This window comes from Camelus bactrianus, chromosome 12 (genome assembly GCF_048773025.1).
Source record: "Camelus bactrianus isolate YW-2024 breed Bactrian camel chromosome 12, ASM4877302v1, whole genome shotgun sequence".
NCBI classification, from domain to species: Eukaryota; Metazoa; Chordata; class Mammalia; order Artiodactyla; family Camelidae; genus Camelus; species Camelus bactrianus.
Window position 1 is genome coordinate 17,445,362 of NC_133550.1, and position 22,177 is coordinate 17,467,538.

The following is a 22,177-nucleotide window of genomic DNA, read 5'->3' on the forward strand; positions in this document are numbered from 1 at the left end:
CGGCCCCCGCTCTTTGGCGGAAGCGTGTCACGATGTAGCCGTCCGCCCTTAGCGGAAGTTCGTCGCGTCGCAGTTGCCCCCGCACAGCGGATGTGTGTCGCCGCTTAGGTGACGCTGGGAAGTGCTTGCAGCCTCCGCCGCTGCCTTCTGGTTGAAGCACTATGGAGGGAGAGAGGAAGAACAACAATAAACGGTGGTATTTTACTCGAGATCAGCTGGAAAATAGCCCATCCCGTCGTTTTGGCGTGGACCCAGATAAAGAACTTTCTTATCGCCAGCAGGCGGCCAATCTGCTCCAGGACATGGGCCAGCGTCTTTACGTGTATCCTTGCGGCCTAGGCCTTCGGCCTTGGAGTCAGTCGCGCCCTATTCGGGCGTCCAGCCCTCAGGGTCTGTCGCACAGAAGGGAAGAGGGTGGGCAGGGACTGGATGTCTAGTTGAGAGAGCCTCTGATGGGGCGGACTGAAGGTAAGTGTTCGCGGAAGGGAAGCGAGGCGGAGTTAATTTCCCGCTCGCTCACCTGTGCCACCAACTTGCTGGGAATTCGTATCCTTCCCGCATTGTGTTTTAACTGGCTCTTCCTAGTAGTCCATTTTCGGTGTATTCTGATCTCCTGCTTGGTAACTTTGAGATTGTGCCTTTTTACTATGCTCTAGGGGTCTGATGGAGGTGTAACTGTTGACGGCTGCCTCTTGAACTTAGTGTGTAAAGAGAGTTTTGAGAAAATTCAATACCTGACGGTCCTATAAAAAGGGTGGCCTAGAATTAATGCCCCAGTTTTGGCTCAAAATATGTTCCTCACACTAGCTGTTTCAGAAACCTGTCAAATTCTTGTTTTTCTTTACCATAAAATGGGGTGACACCGATTGAATTTGATTTCTATGCCCAACACAGCGATTGGTACTCAGACGTTCAAAAAGTAGTTACTGTTAAGAGTTTTATAGCATTTCGGAGGAAGGAAGGATGTCAGTTTAGATTTGTAGGGATGTAGACCTACAGAGCTAATGTTGTAAAGCACTATTTATAAAATACTGAGCTTTTAAGTTACTCAGAGTGGTAGTGTATATTCGTCTTCCTCGTATTTAAAAGATTTAGTTTTTTTTTTGCTTTTCAAGTTTTTCTTTTTGTCGGAAAACATACTTATTTTGTACTGGAGAAAGCTAATACAGTTTTAAAGTTCTTTCCACTCTGAAAGTGAAAAATTATTTTTGCGTGCAGTTTCCACTTAAATATGTTGCTTGCAGTAATGTTTGTATCTTAAGTTTGTGCTCACTATGGAGGTTTTGCTAAAAGCTAAAAATGGAACTACGATATGACCCGTAATTCCACTCCTGGGTATATATCCCAAAAAACTAAAAACACTTATTTGAAAAGGTATGTGCAACCTCAATGTTTATAGCAACATTATTTACAATTGCCAAGATACGGAAGCAAGTTTAGTGTTCATCAATAGATAAATGGGTAAAGATGTGGTATATGTATTCAGTAGAATACTACTCAGCCATAAAAATGAAAGTTTGCCATTTGCAGCAAAATGGATGAACTTGGTGGCATTATACTAAGTGAAATAAGCCAGAGAAAGACAAATACTATATATATCACTTATATGTAGAATCTAAAAATATGACAAACTAGCAAGGAAAACAAGCAGACTTGCAGATATAGAAAACTAGTGTTTACAAGGGAAGGGGGATGGGCAAAATAGAGATGGGAGAGTGGGAGGTACAAACCACTGGGTGTGAGACAGGCTACAAGGATTTATTGAACAACAGGAGGAATATAGCCAGTATTTTATAATAATGAAATGGGAAATAACCTATTAAAGTTGTATGGAAAATCAGAAAAAAAGTTTTTCTTTTCAGTAAGTATCAAATAATTCACTGAATGAGTATCAGATTGGTCCCAGGGTTCACCTTATGAGAAGGCTTGGTTGCCAGAGAGAAGTAGAACTGAAAAGTTAATTGCTGGAGCCTAGAAGATGAAGAGATAAGTGGAGACATATCTAGAGAGCAGACCCGGGAGGGCGTTGTAAATCCTGTGAAGAGATATTCTGTGCAAGTGGATCACTTTGGCAGGATTTTCAACAGGTGAATGACAGGTTTAGGTCTTAGATAATTTTGTTTGTATTCCTTTTTGATCCACACATACTGAGAAGCTTGCTTGTTCATTAATTCAGCAACTTTATAGTGAATACCTGTTACATATAAGGCATTGGGCTATGTCAATTAGAGGTTACTAATTTGATGAAAGAACAGATCTGCTTTTTAATTCTGAGAGGTAAATACGATTTTTATTTAGGTGCAGCTGCTGTGCTTTCACTGCATGGTCCTTTTGGGGCGCATATAAAGATTGTCTTTTTGCGAATTGTGCTACTTACCTGTTTTGTGGCCTTAACTTGAACATTTTAGCTCACAATTGACTATCAACACTGCTATAGTATACATGCATCGATTCTACATGATTCAGTCCTTTACACAGTTCCATCGAAATGTAAGTATAATTTTTTTATTTGGTATAATCCTTTTGTGATTAATTCCAACTTCATATTTCTTGAGTGGTTAATCTTTGCAGCTAAACTGGGATAAAATTTAGGATCTATCAGTTTCATTATGCGTCGCACTGCTGTTCTGAACCCAATCTTCCAGTTTTCTTGTGAAGTTTCTTGTGAAGTCTAGCTAGTTGTTTGGTGGGTTTAGTGCATACTTGGAGTCGGCGGATTCTAATAAAGAAATAGATAATTGAAGACTTAACATTTTTGGGTTCGGAGAGTAACATTAAAGGGGAAACTATGCTTAATTTTTGAAATGTAATTTTTGAAATGGTTAGTAATATGGACACAGGAAGACAATGTAATGTAAGTCAGTCATTTGGATTTTCTAAATGCCTTTGGTAAAATTCCAATCAGTGACCAGAAGGGGAAAGTACATTATGTGATGACTGCAGATAACTTGTAAGACAGGAAGAAGAAAATAATAGTAATAAAGGGATTTTTTTTTCCTGGACAGAATTATAAATAATACTATTTTCAGTTTTGCTACCTGAAATGGTCCTATTTAACATCATTGTAAATGACTTGGAAGCAAATGCATAGGGATATCCCAGTTGCAGGTAGGATTAAATTTGTTTAATAAAATCACAAGGTAATAGGGCTAAACTTGATGAACACTTCGGTGGATTTGTGAGTCAAGTATTTCATCATATTTTTAAGAAAAGGTTATATTTTGAGGAAAAATGTTTCAGACATTCTTAAGGTGATGGTATTTGAACTCTTTTTATGCCATAAGAAGAGAATCTGTAAAGCTAGATACTGCTCTTACAAGATACTGGTGAAAAGTTTCTTTTGTGTAGCACAGGTAACTGTGGTCGATATCTTGTAATAATTTATAATGGAAAAAAATATGAAGGCGAATATATGTATGTATATGCAAGACTAGGACATTGTGCTGTACACCAGAAATTGATACATTGTAATTGACTGTACTTCAATTAAAAAAAATAAGATATTGGTGGACTCAGTATTGGAAGTAACCTCACAGAAACCCCTTAGATTTGTGGATTAAATATTCCCAATTTTTCCTGATTATCCAATCCATTAGGCTCTCTCCTACTCTTAACCTCCCTGCCTTCCAGCCACACCCTACCTCTGATTGCAAGGAACACACTCTTATTAAGGGAGAGAGAAGCATTTAATGAGGCTGACAGCTCTAGAATAGAAAGTAGTCGATAAAAAACGGAATTTGAAGGGGAAGCCCATAGCTGTCTTGACAATTTTGAAAGTTTTCTGCATTTCTTTTATTATGGTAAAGGTTTGAAATCCAGGGTGAACTATGTCTCAAATCAATTTGTCCTTTCTATGCATGTGTGTGTGTGTGTGTGTGTGTATCTATATTTCCCCTACTTTTACCTTTTACATTATAACTTGTTTTATTTTCTGTGTGTTTATTTTAGCAAGGGCAGAGACTCATTTTCTGTGTATCCTCTAAAGCGCCTTGAGTAAACTTGTTGAATGGGTGAATAATACGGTAATTATCCAACATGGATTCTTTTGGATTTCATGGCCTTTTCCAAAATTCAGTGATTCTTTTAATTTGGGCTTATAGATCCTCTTTAGAGAATTGACTTCAAGCACATTCTGGATTAACAGATGAAAAATGTCACTCCTTCATTGTGTTAACTCTAAGAATTCAGCTGTGATGAATCCAAGTTCATATTTAGAGGACTTAATACATTGTTATGGCATTGTTATATAACGTGTCCTATGAGGTGCTCATACATTTTTCTTGTTATTTTTTCCTATTACAAAGGTAATAAATGCCCAGGATAAAAATTAAAACAAGACAGACATGTATAATGTAAAAAATGAAAGCTCTTCTGTAATCCCACCCTCCAGAAGTAACTTTTGATAAACATTTTGGCATATAGTATCCCAGACGTTTTTCTGTGCATATAGTACCAGTATTTATATATTTCCATAAAAATCACTTCTTACTATACTACTTTTACACAGTTGCCTTTATCACTTAACAATATGTATATATTGGACATTTTTCTCATTGGTTCCTCATTATTTTAAATGGCCACATAGTATTTGAGTAATTACCATATTTTACCAGCTCCCAGTTGATGAGCTGGTTTGAAATCCAGGGTAAACTACATCTCAGATCAGTTTGTCCTTTCTATGCATGTGTTTATGTGTGTTTATATATTTCCTCTACTTTGCCTTTTAAATTATATCTTGTTTTATTTTCTATGTGTTCATCTTAGCAAGGGCAGAGACTCCCTTTTATGTGTATTCTCTAAAGCACCTTCCGTAAACTTGTTGAATGAATGATCTGGTAATTATCTAGTTTGGGTTATTCCTCGTTTATTATATTATAAGTAATGTTACATAAGATAGTCTGTTACATATATCATGCATTTACATGGCTATTTAATAAGTTGCTGTAGGTGGAATTGCTGTGTCCAGTGGGATGCATCTAAAAGATTTTTGTTGTGTCAGTTTGCTCTCCTGAAAGATCATGTCAACATACATTGTTTCCAGCACTGTAGGAGAGTTCTTTTCTCTGAAACAGATATTCGTTACTTTAGGAAATACTAAGTTCTGACTACTTTTCAAGCACTAGAGATAGAGTGGTGAACAAGATAGAGGGAGTCCTAAATTATTTTCTTAATTTACATTCCTTCAGTTAGTGAAGTTGAGCTTCTTAAACCTGTTGGTTATTGATCTTGTGAAAGTGAAGAATTGACTTAAAAATTGACTTGATTCTCTTCGCCCCTGTTTTATTGTTTTCATTTTTTCCTTTTATGAGCTATTTGTATATTAGATCTGTATGTCATTGCCATGAATACTTTCCTCAGTGTGTTGCTTACAGTGTTTTAGAGCCTAAAGCTCTTGCTTTTTTCCTTTTAAAAAAATTTTATTGAGTTATAACATACAGCAAAGCACAGAAGTCTAAGATGTGCAACTTGATTACTTTTTGCATGGTGTATATGTAACCACCACTCAGAACAAGATATATTATATTGCCAACAACCTGGAAGGTAGAGAATTTGTCTTTTGATTGAAATAAATTTTATTTCTTTAGTGGACATGATTAAATCACTGAGTTACTTTTTTTCCGATTAAATCCTGACATTGCATTTACTCTCTTTTTGAGGAGAAATACAGTCTCATTAGTTGAATTTCTACGTGTACTGTCTAAAATTTTTTTCAGGTGGTGGAATGCAAAAGTAGTGGTGAGCAACCTCATGTGTGTGTATTTATGTTGTATTTTATATATTTAAAATACCAGTGTTATATTTTAATAGCTGACAAATTGGGGTATATATTACTCTCTGGAGTCAGACTTGACTGGATTTGGATTCTTGCTGCACTGCCTACCAGCTCTAAGGCTTTGGGCAAGTTACCATAGGCCTCAATTTTCTCATCTCTTTGGAGTCAATAATAGTGCCTACCTCATAGAATAGTAAATAGGATTTAGGTGGATTAATTTACAAAGTGCCTGCACATAGCAAATGAATAAGTATTAGCTGGCATTATTATTATTCTTTTAAAATGGAGAAAATCTTGTACTCTTGCCTGGAGTAAGAATTCCTCTTAGAAATTGCCTTTGATGGGAAAGCACTTTGATAAGCTAGCTTGGTATGTGATTCCATGAGGAACAGTGAGTATTTGTATGGTTGATTGCACAAAAATTAGATTGAAATTTATCTCTTGCAGTCTTTTATTTACTAAGATATTATTTTGCCTAGCTAGCCACTGTTTGTATATCATATTTTAGTTAGATTCTTTCAAATTTATTTTTAGCCCCTTTAAGGCAAAGTTGTAGGCTGAAAATCTTGGTGTTGTCTTTGAGTTGACCTTTTCTCTTTCCCCTTTGTCCAATCAGTTATGAAGTCCTGTTAATTTTTATAGTGGTACTGTTTTTTCTCTCCCTATAAATACATATTGTTACCATATAATTAAAAGAAGACAGAATAAAGGAGAAATGATGATTTCTCTATAACCCATTGTTCAGAGATAATCCTGTTAACATTTTGATGTATATTCCATTAGAATTTTTTTCTCTGCATGCAGATACACATACATATAATTTACTGAAAAACTTAATTTTTCAAGGTGAAAAGTGGGTTTCTTTTTTTCTTTGTACTGCTAGTGCCTAGTTTAAACTTTATTTCCTAATGCCTGGACTGTTAAAATTTTCTCTTAAAATAACCCTAACTTTTAATGTATCCTATTGTTTCCTCCTTTTAGTGCCACCTACCACCAGGTTAATCTTTCTAAATGTTTCTTAAACTCTGTTTTTTTCCCCTAAAATCTTTAGTGTCGCACTCTTCTTAAAAAATCTTTGGTGTCTCACATCCCATTTTTTATATCCTTTAATTACTCAGTTTAATGTTCAAAATATGCTTCATGCCCCAATTCCCCATACCTTAGTTCATGCCCATTTTCCTCTGATTTTCTTCTTTGTTTATCTTAAGGTCTAGTCGAGTTTATGTAGCAAGCTCCATACACGATGGCAACAAATAATGGAGGAAGAGAATTGTTACTATGAATTGGATTTGTGGAGAAAAATCTGTTCTAGCAGAGTATTAACAGATAACTGCAGGGATACAAATAAGTATTAGAATGCTTGTCAGTTCTACTCAGTAAAGTGAAACAGATACAGATACTTCACTTATGTAAAATTATTTATTGCATTTCTTTGACTCCTGGTGAATTCTGGTTCATGCCATTGCCATCTTTGATTCACTGAAATATTCTTGTTAAGATTCTAAACTTCCTGAGGTTTCCAGATCACCAGGCTATGTTTATGTCCTGTTGTTCTAATTTCTTGTTTAGTGTCTTAGTTTGCTGACTACCTTTGTATTGGCTTGATTTTTTTTCCCTCTGAGTGCCTCCTATGTATAACTTGTTGATTTTAATACCATACTTTGGGGAGGTGGGTATAGCTTAGTGGTAGAGCACATGCATAGCATGCATGAGGTTCTGGGTTCAATCCCCAGTACCTCCATTAAAATAAATAATAATATCAAAATAATAATACTATAGTTTGAATTCCTTTTTTTAAGATTCGTGCTCCCCCATATGTAAATATAATTTAGATAATTTGCATATGGTACATTTCCTCCTTTTAGTGTACAATTCACAAGTCAGGCAATCGTCACCATCATCTCATTTCAGAACATCTGTATCACCCCAGAAAGAAACCCCTCATACTTTAGCAATCACTCCCATTCATTCCTCTCTTTTCCTAGCCCCTGGCAACCACTAATCTACTTCCATCTCTATGGATTTGCTGATTCTGGACATTTCACTTTACTCCTTTAAAAAAAAGTATATAGACTGCTTTCATAAAACTTAATAATCTCATTTTAAGTAGAAAGCTGTCTGTTTACATCTAGTGGCTTTTTTGCATGGGTAGCTTTTAATGAGAGTTTGTTGAAGGATTGGTTTTCAGAAGTGGATGTGGATTAATGCATAGGAGAGGAGAAGATACTTTAAGTAGAGGAGCAAAACATAAACAAGAGGCGATGAAGTTGAGGTAAGCAAAAAAAGTTAGTTTGAGACTTAGTTCCTTTTTGGATCTACCTTGCTTTAGAAAGAAACAAGTAATTCATGTGATTTGTTTTCTCTCCATCCAGTCTGTGGCTCCAGCAGCCTTGTTTCTAGCAGCCAAAGTAGAGGAGCAGCCCAAAAAGTTGGAGCATGTCATCAAGGTAGCACATACTTGTCTCCATCCACAGGAATCACTTCCTGATACTAGGAGTGAGGTAGGGGATTGATTAATTACACAGATCTGTTTTTCTTAATTTATTTTGATCATAACTTAGTTTTGTAACTTAGATTTACTGAAGTCTGCTGAATGGGGGTTGTTAAGGGAACTTTTAGTGTTTGTTCTCTCCTTAACAAAAGCATCATAGAAATTTTATGGCAAAAGTTAATTGTATTCATTCTGGTAAAACTGGAAAATGCAGGAAAAGAAGAAAATACTTCACCCAGATGTAATTTGGACTACACATATAGGAGTAAACCATTATTTTCAGCTTCTTTTCTATGAGTAGCTATACATGTATATATTTTGTATCTGCTTTTTTCACTTACTATATGCCAAATATTTTCCCATCAATTCTCCACTTTTTTTATATATTTAGATAGTATTTCTACATATACATATATATATATTTTAATAATTTTCTATTGAGATAATCCAGCTTTTCACCCCTATAATACTATTATGAAGAACATTCTTTTAGGTAAATTTTTGTTAATGGATTTTTTAAAAAAAATCCTGTCACTGGTATTTTTTTTTAACTTTTTAAGAAGTTACAAGTTATATATACTCATTATAAAATAACCCAAACACTTAAGAATCATTTAAAGTAAAAGTTAAAACTCATCTCTCCTCCTTGGAAGATACTACTTCTACAGTGTAGGTATGTACATTCTTCAAAACCTTTATCCTATGTGTGTACATATAGCTTTTTTCCCCTTTTCCATCCTTGAAGGGAAACTCCTGGCTTTAGAAGTCAGTGATTAGGGAGTGATGAGTTTGGAGAAAAATTATTTCTGTTACTGGATTATTTGTCTCTTACAATGGATGCATGAGTCATCCTTTATCCGACAGAGACCTGGAATTGTGTATTCTTCTGATCATATTGGAGAAGGTGGTTTTTTGGGGGGAGAAGGGGTTATTTTTTGATGTAATACCCCCTAATTCTCTTTGGGCTGTACCAGTAGTTCTTGTTGAAAAGAGCTGTTGGTCTGGACTTTCATTCACGTTTGAGACTACTAAATGCCATTGGTTCATAGAACTGACCAAATAACAAAATTTTATTTTAACAAAATAAAAAATAAAATCCCCACTTTTTTTTCTTCTTTCAAGTATATTTACATGACTTCTCACTTGAGTCTCTCTTAAGAGGTGATTAGAAGATGCTTTCTTCACTATATGGAAAGGAGAGCTAGCACAGTTTAAGTCCTTATTGGACTTATTCAAGATCATAAAATTCAGTGGAAAGTTAACAGCAACATAAGTCTGTTAACTCCTTGTTCAAGTCTCATTCTCCTAGAGTTCTATACCAGTGCTGTCCAGTAGAAATATAAGGGAAGTCACATATGTAATTAGCATTTTTAACTTTTCATTAAGCTTTATTTAAAATCCTTATTTTAAGAAATTGAAATTAATTTTAATAATGTTTTATATTGTAATCACAATATATTTCCTTTAACCCCCAAATATTGTCATGTCAGTTTATAATCAATTTTAAAACGTTACTGAGATGGTTTACATTATTTTTTTAACTAAGTCCTCAAAATTTAATGTGTATTCTATACTTCTAGCACATTTCAATTTAGACTAGCTGCATTTCAGGTGCTCAGTAGCCGTGTGTGGATACTGGCTACAGTATTGGCTGGTATAAATCTGAAAGATTTTTGTTTGTTTGTTCTCTGTTCATTTGAACTCTTTTATGAATTCTAAAAATCTAGGATTACCCCAAAGGTAAGGTTTAACAGGAGTCAAATGTTTGAGATTGCCTACAGTACTGTAGGAAGGCTCCACAATGTATTTTGATAATGTTGGAAAAAGATATATTTTAAATTTTCTTATGTTTATATCACATGAAATTTAAAACCTAAAATGTCAATCTGAAAATGAATCAGATCTCTGGTGCTTTTTCTGTAGCCATTTATGAATAAAGTGTCATCTCAGTATATCTTTTTTTTTAAGGAATATCTGTACTGAATAGGGATAGGATTAATTTCAATGCCTACTCTCCCTTTTAACTCCATCCTTGCCTTTTGAGGCTTTGGTTTCCCTGGGAGGTTGTTAGAATTATTTACACCTTATATATTATATATTGTGTCTTTTTGGGGAGTAATTTGTGTCTTCTCACCTGCAGACTTATCTACAACAAGTTCAAGATCTGGTGATACTAGAAAGCATAATTCTGCAGACGTTAGGTAAGTTTATTTTTCTTTAAAACATTAAAAAATATGTATGTGATATAGTGATTTTTAAATTTATGAAATAGGAAGAGAATCTTTTGGGAAGATTATTGCACATTTAGAGGTAGAGCTCAGAGTTTAACCTGGTCTATATAAAAGAACGTAGGCACAGCTCACCTTTGAAATAGCAGTTAGCAGGTGTTTTTTTTTTAAATTTATTTATTTTAATTAATTTATTTTTTTGTTCTAGGATTCATGATTTGCTTTTTAAGATTTGGCAAAATAATGGCAGAAGCTACCTAAAGAACTTTTGTCTTCCATGAATTTTTTTAGTCTGTCATTGTATTTAGATAACAGCGTTTGTTTTTAAAACTGGTAATCAGTGTTCAGAACAGCAGGAATTCAGGCTATAGCGGTTGATGGGCAACCCTGAGGATGTTCTGTTATTTATTATTTATTTTCATCCAAGAGACTGCCTTTAAAAACTTAGAAAATATGGAAAATAAAGATTTTCATGTTCTTTTGGGCTGTCTTCTTTTTAGGGAGGGGAGGGTTTTATGAGTTGTGTTGGAAAGTTACTGGTAGGGCTGTATTTTTTTGCATATACACACATTCATGCAATGAAATCTTCAAAGTTTATCTCTGAAGTTAGTTTCTGCTAATTTTTACTTTAATTGTCTTAAAGATAACTATTTTAGGGGACAGTGATTTTTCTGGTGAAATAATTTTTTATTAATATTTTAATGTGGAAACCAGTAAGATCTAATTTGCAAGAATCAGTTATACTTTTAGAATAATTTACATCATGTAAATATCACAATAGAATTTATCTTGTACCTAGAAAATTTTATTTACAAACACAAAAAGAAACTTCATCAAAAAATTTTATGGACATACTGACCTTCCTTAAGTAATATTAGAGTTGGATAAAATGATCAGTACTAATTAAGATGGTGAAAAGGAACAAAACTGAAGTGATAGAGGAATGGGTTTTAAAATGTTTTCTCAAGGTTAAGCTTTTGAAGATAATGATCACTTGAGTGACTGCTTCTTCTAACTGTATATTCTTTTGTCCCTAAAAAAATGTTTTGTGTTCAGAGTTTATTGGTAGCTCAGGGATCTTGAGACCGCATTAGCTCTACTGTCTGTGTGGTACATTCTAGCTCAAAATGTAAGCACCTTTGGAGACAATGTATCTTAGAGAAGAGCATGCTGCATACTTTGTGTGACTCTCTTAGCCTCTGAACAGGCAGTTTTGGGACAAGAAAATGGGAGACCCTTAATGATGACTCAGTTAAAAGAGTTATACCTCTTTTAATAGTTTTAAATTAGTTTGAGTAGCTTTAGCTTTTAACCAGGTACTTTTTTTTTAGGCTTTGAACTAACAATTGATCACCCACATACACATGTGGTAAAGTGCACTCAGCTTGTTCGAGGTAAGGAATCCCAACTTGAGACGGCTGTCTTAAATTGTTTTTACCATTTAGTGGCTAAGATTTGCTGTGGACAAGTACATAACACAGCTGCTTTGGTCAAAAGTTAAATTAAAAAACCTACCTGTCTGAAACCAAAATGAGTGGTTGTGGTTTTTCTGTTGGGTTCTTAGAATGTTTTTAGATGATCTCTAGATAAAGAGAGTTAGCTTCTTGAGGATGTTTGTCAAAGCTGGGGGCAGATTTTGAAAAGTCAACAAATCATAAGTACCTAACAGCAGTTTTAAGGATATCTTGGGAGTAGGTGATCTTAATTTGATTCTAGGATTGATTGTCTTAGACCCTCTTAAAGGCCAACCGAGGCTGAACTAGAATTTATTGAACTTATTTTCATCATTGTTAATCCCGTGGCAGGACTTGCTCTTTATTCTGATTTATCTTTAGTAGCTATAATTGCGTGAAACCTATTTATTTAAATAATAGTATCAAGGATATCTAGATACCATCATGCATTTAAGTGCCATTTTTAGTTTTGTAGACTAAATTGATAATTGGCGTCATTGTATGTTTCATCTGAAAACTCCCAAAGTTTTCCCCAAGTTCTTTGTATTTTGAAAGCATTAAAAGATTTACATTGAGCTAGAATAGAGTTAAACAGAGATGAATAAATGCTAATATTTAATCTAAGGAAGATTAAAATTTGCTTTGTCAGCCAGAACAGTTTTTTGTTTTTAAGGCAGATTATGTTTTTTTAAATTGTTATAGTTAAATGATTTGTTATTTGATAATTTCCCCCAAATATATCAAGGTCTTTTGGATTCTGATCTTGCCTTCAAATTAGTTCATCCCTTAGCTGAGAAATTCTCAGTGAACCCTTGCATCAGTATCCGTCGGTTACTTGTTTAAAATGCTTATTACGTCCTTCTCCAGATGTGTTGAGTCAATCTCTAGGGAGGATGCCAGGGAATTACATTTTAAACATGTACTCCTGATACCTGGTGTGCAGAATAAAGCTTGAATCCCTAAGTCTGGAAGCATAATTATTAATATTATAATTAAAAATTGCTCAATCTGTCTCCTTTGGTAGTAGAATGTAACTGTCTTATGGTCAGGCACCATGTTGGCTTCATCCACCACTATAGTTCTCTGACTTGCAAATATTAAATACTTACTAAATAATTCTTGAGAATGAATGGAACTAATAACTCCCCCCCCCCTTTTTTTTTTTTAGCAAGCAAGGACTTAGCACAGACTTCTTACTTCATGGCAACCAACAGGTTTATATTTTAATATTTTTCTCTTCTATTTTTGGGGTAGGACTTTAATTGGGTTGGAATTGCCACTTTTAGGGGCATATGGAAAGGTGACAGTTCTGGTACTTAGTAAACTAGAAGCCAGAGACCCAGGCAAGGATCTTTGGTACAATATGTTATAGACAATTTTCTGGTAAATGTTGACTTTTCTGCACAGTTTTCATGCTGTACTGTAAAATTTCCATGCTGCTTTTTAAATTTGCTAAGGTGATATTTATTGCTGATTGTTTGACCTACTTAATTCTGCATTTGTTACTTTGCTTTAAAATATTCAAGAGCATAGTTCTGAAAGTTTGTTTAAACTTGGGGTTTGACAGTGACTAAAAATCTAATTTGGAGGATTCTGCTTTAATTAATGGTATTTTGAAAGGCTCCTTTTTCTTCACCCACTTCCAGATAAATGGACACATATATGTGAAAAGAGTTGTAATACTTTTTCATCCTCCTTCCCTTTATAAAGAAAAAAATTAATATGTAACTTGTATTACCAAATTCCTTACTCATTCTCATCTCCAATCTATTGGTTGTTCGTGGAAACCAAAAACTTCTAATGACTGTCAAGGCTAAGAAGTTCATTTTTACAGCCTGATGGGAGAAATTTTTAAAATAAACTATCAAGCATATTCACACTTGAGAGAGTGATTGTCTGTTCATTATTTTAAATAGACCAGAGTTATGATTTGCAACAGACAAGATAATTTTAAGGGTATTTCCATAAGTATTTGATTTAGGGATTATACATATCAAAAATTTTATAATTTTTCTTGTTTTGAGCTTATTCTCAGGATATTGATCCTTATTTTAAAAAACTGAGTACCCAGTCTTTTATTTTTGTTTTTATTTTTTTCAATCCTTCATCAGTGTGTAAATTAAATGATGATGTAGTCAGAAAAATTAGAAAAGTTGTTGCCTGAGCCAGGTGGGTTAATGGAAAAATCATGTTAAGTGCTGGTTCAGAGCACTGGATATTTCTTACCCTTCTTGCTCTCCAGTGATTTTTTTTTTTTAACTTTTTTTTTTTTAAATTAATGGAGAGTTTAAAGTTTGGGTTCAGAACTGAGAGCTCATGACACTCTCTTGTTTCCTTCCCTCTGGTGTCAGCCTGCATTTGACCACATTTAGCCTGCAGTACACACCTCCTGTGGTGGCCTGTGTCTGCATTCATCTGGCTTGCAAGTGGTCCAACTGGGAGATCCCAGTCTCAACTGATGGGAAGCACTGGTGGGAGTATGTTGACGCCACTGTGACCTTGGAACTTTTAGATGGTAAGTTTTAGAGTAAGGGACCTTGAAAAGCACTTGCTCTTGGTTGTCCTATATCTGGCCAAAGGTGACTTGATTTCAGATGCAAATAGTTGAGGTTACTCACATTTCATTAGTTCTGCCTCTGTGAGTTTTTCTTAAATGTTCTAATTTTATTTGTAGAACTGACCCATGAATTTCTGCAGATTCTGGAGAAAACCCCCAACAGGCTCAAACGAATTCGGAATTGGAGGGTAAGAATTATTGCTGTCAGCTTGTGGAACAAACCGTTTTCTTCTTTTGACTACACCAGTGAATATACCGGAATTGGATATGTACCGTAGGTTTGGAATTTCCCTTTTTATAGTTGTGCAATAGTCACGACTTCAACTTCATAGTTTGGATACTGACCCAGAAGTCAGTGGTTGTAGGTGGCAGCAAGATTTATTTTGTGTCTTGCAACTCTTGTGATACAGTCATTTGGTCAGTAACATTGGTTGAGTATTATTTGTGTGGAGACTGTTAAAGGGAAAAAATGGCTTTTCTGAGTCACAGGGTGTTGTCTTCTGGTAGAGGAAGGATACAGACTTAGGAGTTTAGCGCTGTTATCATAATTTTGTCTTTGATATTACCTGCTTTTAAATGGATTTTAGAATTTTGTTTTTATATAGATTACAGTCTAAAGTATTTCAGATATTTTTCAAAAGTCTTACGGATAATGGAATTGTTCCCTTTTTTTCCAGTGTCAAAAAGTTTAAAAATGTTCCTTGCATTTCTCAGAAATCTAGACTGATAAGCTTAATTGCATTCTCCTGAGTTGGGTGAGTTGCAGAAAATGAGTTTGCTTAGGGTTCAAAGGAAACTTGAGAGCATCCAGGTCATCTTTTACTTTCATAAAAAACCTCACCAGAATTTTGGACTAACTGCAATTGTAAGTGGTAATAATGAATGAATTTTAGATATATACAACTTTTTTTTTTATTGCCTTGTAACACTGATATAGGTATGGTCACTTTTTTTTTTTTGGATGATAGAACACTTGAACAAAATTTTAAGTATACAGTACTACATTTGATCTTAGCCAAAAAGCCGAGAAGTGATTAAGTATATGATATGGTATTTTTAACTATAGGTACTATGTACTATGCTGTACAGAAGAGCTCTAGGATATATTCATCTTGTGTAACTAAAACTTTCTACCCTTTGACTAATAGGTCCTTGTTTCCCCCGTCCCTCAGTCTCTGGCAACCACTGTTCTACTCTCTGCCTCTACGAGTTTGACTGTTTTAGATTCCTCATATAAGTGAGATCATGCAGTATTTGTCTTTCTGTGTCTGGCTTATTTCACTTATTAAAAGGTCTTCCAGTTTTGTCTATGTTGTTGCAAATGGCAGGATTTCTCCCTTTTTTTATTTTAAATTGTAAAATACAAATAACATAAAATTTACCATCTTAGCCATTTTAATGTATTACATACATTCATACTGTCGTGCAAATAACATAAAATTTACCATCTTAGCCATTTTAATGTATTACATACATTCATACTGTCGTGCAACCATTATTACCATCTATTCCCATAACTTTTCATCTTACAAAACTGAAACTCTATAATCATTAAACAATAACTATCTATTCTTCCTGACCTAAGCCCTTGGCAACTACTAATATACTTTCTGTCTTTATGATTTAGACTACTCTAAGTACTTCATATAAGTGAATCATATATTATTTGTCTTTTTATGACTGACTTATTTCAGTTAGCATAATGTCCTCAAGGGTCATCTGTGTTATAGCATATTATAGAATTTTGTACCTCTTTAAGGCTGAATAGTACTCCTTTGTGTGTATGTACTACATTTTGTTTATCCATTCTTCCATCAATAAATATTTGGTTTGCTTCTGAATTTTAGAATTGTGAATAATGCTCCCATGAATATTGGTGTACACATATCTCTTTGAGACCCTGCTTTCTATGCTTCTGGGTGTATGCCCAGAAGTGGAATTGGCAGGTCATATGTTAGTTCTATTTTTAATTTGTTGAGGAACCATTGCATTGTTTTCTGTAGTGGCTGTAGCATTTTACATTTCTACCAAACAGTGCACAAGTGTTAGTTTCTTTCTATCCTTTCTAACACTTGCTGCTTTGTTTTTTTGGGAGTAGCCATCTTAAGGTATGTGAGGTGGTATCTCATAGTTTTGATTTGCATTTCCTTAATGGTTAATGATGTTAAGCATTTTTCATGTTCTTATTGGCCATTTGTGTATCTTCTTTGGAGAAATGTCTATTCTAATGCTTTGCCCATTTTTGAATTGATTTTTTTGTTGTTGTTGTTGAGTTTTAGGAGTTCTCTATACATTCTGGCTTTTAATCCCTTAGCAGGTATATAACTTACAATTATCTTCTCCCATTATATGGGTTGCCTTTTACTCTAGATGGTGTCTTTTGATGCACAAAATTTAAAAATTTTTATGAAGTCCATTTCTTCTTCTTTCTTCCCTTTCTCTCTCTTTCTTTTTCTTCTGGTTACCTGTTCCTTTGGTCTAATATCTAAAAAATCATTGCTAAATCCAATGTTGTAAAGCCTTTTGTCCTGTGTCTCTTATAAGAGTTTTATTGTTTTAGATCTCAAATGTAGGTCTTTTATCCATGTTGAGTTAATTTTTTGTTTATGGTGTTAGGTAAGGGTCCAGCCTCATTCTTCATGTGGATATGCAGTTTTCCTAGCATCATTTGTTGAATGGTCTTGGCATCCTTGTCAAAAGTCATTTGACCATATATGAGAGGGTTTATTTCTGAGTTTTCTATACTGTTCCATTCATCTATATGTCTTGTCTTTTTGTCAATACCACACTGTATTGATTACTGTGGCTTTGTAGTAAGTTTTGGAATTAGGAAGTATGAGTCTTCCAGTTTCGTTCTTCATTTTCAGGATTGTTTTCACTATTTGCTGCCCTTTGAGATTCCATATGAATTCTAGGATGGGTTTTTCTATTTGTGCAAAAAAGGTCATTGGGATTTTGACAGGGATTACATTGAATCTATAGATTGCTTTGGGTATTCATATTTTAACAATGTTAATGTTTGATTTAATGTTTGGATCCAGAACATGGGATGAGTTTCCAATTATGTTTTACTTAATTTTTTTCAGCAGTGTTTTGTAGTTTTCTTGTACAAATCTTTCACTTCCTTGATTAAGTTAATTCCTAGATATTTTAAAATTTTTGATGCTATTGTAAATGCAATTGTATTCACAGTTTCCATTTCGGATTGTTTATTGTTTGTGTGGAGAAGTGCAACTGAATTTTATTTATTGACTTTGTATCTTGCTGCTTTGCCGAATTCATTTGTTAATTCTAATAAAATTAGAAAAAATAAATTTTGGTGGAATTTTTAGGTTTCTACATATAAGCTCATATCATCTGCAAACAGAATTTTACTACTTTTCCAATTTGGATACCTTTTTTTTTTCCTTGCCTGATTGCTGTACTGTATTGAATAGAAGTGGTGAAAGTTGCCATCCTTTCCTTATTTCTGATCTTAAAGAAAGCTTTCAGTCTTTCACCATTGAATATGATGTTCACAGTGGGTTTTTTACATATGGCTTTTATTATGTTGAGGTAGTTTCTTTACATTCCCAGTTAGTTGAGTGTTTTTATCAGAAAGTGTTGAATTTTGTCAAGTGCTTTTTCTGCATAAATTGAGATGATCATGGGATTTCTTCTCCTTCATTTTGTTTATATGGCATATTACATCAATTTCCATATGTGGAACCATCCTTGAGGAATAAATCCCACTTGGTCATGATACATAATTTTTTTTTAATGTGCTGCTGAATTCATTTTGCTAGTATTTTGTTGAAGATTTTTGAATCAGTGGTCATAAGAGATACTGGTTTGTAGTTTTCCTTTCCTTGTGGTATTTTTGTCTGGCTTTGGTGTCAGGGTAATGCTGGCCTCATAGAAAAGAGCTGAGAAGTGTTCCTCTTAAAATTTTTGGGAAGTCTGAAAACAGTTGGTATTCACTTCTTTAAATGATTGATAGGATAACTAGTGATGGGCCTTAGAAATTTTTGATTATTGAGTCAATTTAATTACAAGTTACAGGTCTGTTCAGATTTTCTCCTCATGATTTAGTTTTGGTAAGTTTTGTTTCTGGGAATTTGTTTTCTTTGGGTTATTCAACTTGTAGGTGTACAGTCTTCTTAGAATGGTAGCAATGTCTCCACTTTTATTTCTGATTTTAGTAGTTTGAGCTTTTCCTCTTTTTCTCTTAGTCCATCTAGCTAAAGGTTTGTCAATTGTGTTGATCTTGTCAAAGAGCCAATTTCTGTTTTAGTTGATTTTTCTCTATTTTTCTATTTTCTGTTTTATCTCTGTTCTAATCTTTATTATATTTTTCTTTCTGCTAAACTTTGGGTTTAGTGCTTACTTTTCCAGTTCCTCAAGGTATAAAGTTAGTTATTTTGAAGTGTTTCTTGTTTTTTTTAATGTAGTGTTTATAGCTATAATTTCTCCCTTAGCACCACTTTTGCTGTGTCCCTTAAGCTTTGATATATCGTCTTTTTGTTTTCCTTTGTCTCTTAAGTATTTTCTAATTTCCCCTTTTGATTTCTTTGATCCATTGGTTTTTTTCCCACAATTTTGTGATTTTTTTCCCCCAATTTTCTTTCTGTTACTGATTTCTAACTTTATCACATGGTGTTTCGAAAAGACACTTTGTATGATATGTATCTTTTAAAATCTATTGACTAAGTTTGCTGCCTAACATATGGTCTATTATGGAAAATGTCCCATATGCATTTGAAAAGAACGTGTGCGCTGCTGTTTTTAGGTAGAGTGTTCTGTATATCTCTGTTAGATCTAGTTTATTTATTGTTTAAGTCCTCATTTCCTTATCTTCTGTCTGGTCTACCTATTGTTATGAGCAGGGTTTTGAAGTCTCCAACTATTACTGTCTATTTCTCTTTAATTCTGTTAGGTTTTGGCTTCAGCTTCATATATCTTGATGGCCTGTCATTACATGTGTGAATGTTTATAATTGTTATGTCTTACCTCTGTCACTAGCCTTTTAGAATACATAATGTCCTTCATCTCTTGAAACCTTTTTTGATTTAAAGTCTATTTTGTCTGCTATTAGTGTAGTCACACCTTTCTTTTTGTTAGTGTTTGCATGGTATATCTTTTCCCATGTTTTCACTTGCAACCTGTTTGTGTCTTTGGATCTCAGTTGCTTTTACACAGCATATAGTTTATCATATATTTTTATCCATTCTACTAATCTCTGTCTTTTCATTAATTCAATCCATTTATACATAAAGTAATTACGGGTAAGGAGGGACTTCTGTCATTATACTGTTTGTTTTTTATATAGGCATACACTTTTTTATTGCACTTTGCAGATACTGCATTTTTTATAATGAAGGTTATTGGCAACCCTGTGTTGAGCAAGTCTATTGGTGCCATTTTTTCAACAGGATTTGCTCACTTCATGTCTGTCACATTTTGGTAATTCTTGCAGCATTTCAAACTTTTTCATTATTATTATATTTGGTATGGTGATCTGTGATCAGTAATCTTTAATGTTACTACTACAGCTCACTAAAGGCTCAAATGATGGTTAGCATTTTTTAGCAGTAAGGTATTTTAAATTAAGGTCTGTACATTTTTTTACACGTATTGCTATTGCATGTTTAATAGACTACAGTATAGTGTAGACATAATTTTTATATGCACTGGGAAACCAAAAAGTGTGTGTGACTCACTTTATTGAGTTACTTGGTTTATTGAGATGGTCTAAAACTGAACCTGCAGTATCTCCAAGGTATGTCTGTATGCCTTTTGTAGCTTTTTGTCCCTCATTTCCTGCATTCTTGTCTTCTTTTGCGTTCAGCTGATTTTTCATAATGTAAATTTAAAAGTTCCTTTCTCATTTCCTTTTTTGTATTCTGGGCTATTTTCTTTGTGTTTACCATGGGGATTACATTTAACATCCAAAAGTTATAATACCCTAATTTGAAATTTATATTAGTTTAACTTCAGTAACATTCAAAACTCTCTCCTTTACAGCTGCATCCTCACCCCTTTTGGTTGTTGATGTTACAAAATTAAATCTTTACACATTGTGTGCCCTAAAACATGAACTAATAATTCTTCTAGATGAATTAGGCTCTTACAATAGATAAAAAGTAAGATTTGGAATTGTAAACCAAAAAATTTTTTAGAGTAATACTAGGTTTTACACTGATTTTTTTTTCCCTTAGAATGTGTTAGTCTCCTTAATCATGTAGAAACCAAAAAATGCAATTACAAATCATTGTTACAGTTCTAGTTTTTATAATTGCTCATGTATTTACTTTTATTGAGATCTTTATTTCTCCATGTGGCTTAAAGTTATAGTCTTGGAGGAGTCCCTTGAGCCTTCCTTATATGGCTGGTCTAATGGTCATTAACTCCCTCAGTTTTTATTTAACTGGAAATATCTTAATTTCTTACTCACTTTTTTGAAGGACATTCTTGGTGGATATAGGATTCTTGGCTGACAGTTTTTTTCCTTTTAGTACTTAGAATGTATCAGTTCACTGTCTTCTGTGTTTTTCATTTCATTTATTCTGTTTTTCAACTCCAGGATTTCTTTTTGGTTTCTTTTTAGGTTTTCTGTCTCTTTACTGATATTTCCAATTTGTTCACGTATTGTTTTCTTGACTTCTCTGTATCTTCCTTTAGTTCTTTGAGTGTGTCTTTAAGGGAGTTATTTTTAACATCTTTGTCTAGTATATCTGCCATTGTATCTTTTTCAGGAACAGTTTCTGTTGATTGTTTTTCCCCCTTTGAATGAGCTATACTTTCCTGTTTCTTTACATGCCTGTGATTTTTGTTGTTGTTGAAGACTGGACATTTGAATCTAATAACATGGTAATTCTAAAAATCAGATTCTCTCCCTTCCCTGGGGTTTGCTGTTATTTTTATTGTTTCTGTATATTTGGGGTGGAGGGTTGATTTTGAAGGATGTCTCTGTGCTGAGGATCAGCTTGATGTGTAAATTTAAGGTCTTCTCAGTTCTTTTCTGAGCCTTTCCCTGACATACCTGAATATGCAGTTGTTTTTGAATATCCTACTCTAATATCTGGCTCCCAAAGGGAGAAAAAGCAAAAAATGAAGTGCGGGAGGAAGGGTGTTGGCCCTTTATATCCTGTAAGTCACTTCAGCCAAAGGGGAGGGGCATGCAGCAGTGGAGGGAGGTGCAACAACAATGGCTGCTGGCCTCTTTGTACCTCCGTGATCAAAAGCAGCAGTCAGCAATCAGAGCACAGTTCTCCAGTATCTGGAAAATAGAGTCCTTTTTGTCCAACCTGGGTCCCTCAAGCTGTGTGCAAGCTACTTCAGGAGCAGATGCATAGCTGGCTCGGGCTGAGAGCTGAAATTGAGGGAAATTTACCCCAATTTACTGTGCAAACCTTACCCTGGATATTGCAAGCCTTCAACAGACTCCCGAATTCCAAAACAGTTATATCAGACAGATTCTGCCTGTGCAGTTGCTGTCTAGGTGGGAGACGGATTCCTGGTGCTTCCCACTCTGCTGTCTTCACAGAATCTTCTTCCTTTTTTAAAAGGCGGAGTGATAGTTAATTGCACGTATAGACCATATTTTAAAAATGCATTGACTCATTGATGGACACTTGGGTTGCTTTCATACCTTGGATATGATGAATAGTGCTGTAGTGAACATGGGAATTCAGA

General features: G+C 34.3%; 1 protein-coding gene across 5 annotated transcripts in view; it reads left to right on the forward strand.

Moving 5' to 3' along the window:
* Positions 1-10: 10 nt before the first annotated feature.
* Positions 11-22,177, forward strand: part of CCNT1 (cyclin T1) — a 28,388-nt gene continuing 6,221 nt past the window's right edge. The window contains exons 1-8 of one of the 5 annotated variants that reach the window (XM_010964218.3): positions 11-322; positions 2,409-2,490; positions 8,146-8,274; positions 10,405-10,465; positions 11,824-11,886; positions 13,115-13,160; positions 14,298-14,461; positions 14,621-14,691. In XM_010964218.3, coding sequence (XP_010962520.1) covers positions 162-322; positions 2,409-2,490; positions 8,146-8,274; positions 10,405-10,465; positions 11,824-11,886; positions 13,115-13,160; positions 14,298-14,461; positions 14,621-14,691 — 777 coding nt within the window. In that variant the 5' untranslated portion in view covers positions 11-161. Of the gene's footprint in view, positions 323-2,408; positions 2,491-2,568; positions 8,046-8,145; positions 8,275-10,404; positions 10,466-11,823; positions 11,887-13,114; positions 13,161-14,297; positions 14,462-14,620; positions 14,692-22,177 lie in introns of those variants that run through there. The other 4 variants (XR_006728185.2, XM_010964219.3, XM_074374953.1 and 1 more) reach the window with 4 other exon arrangements.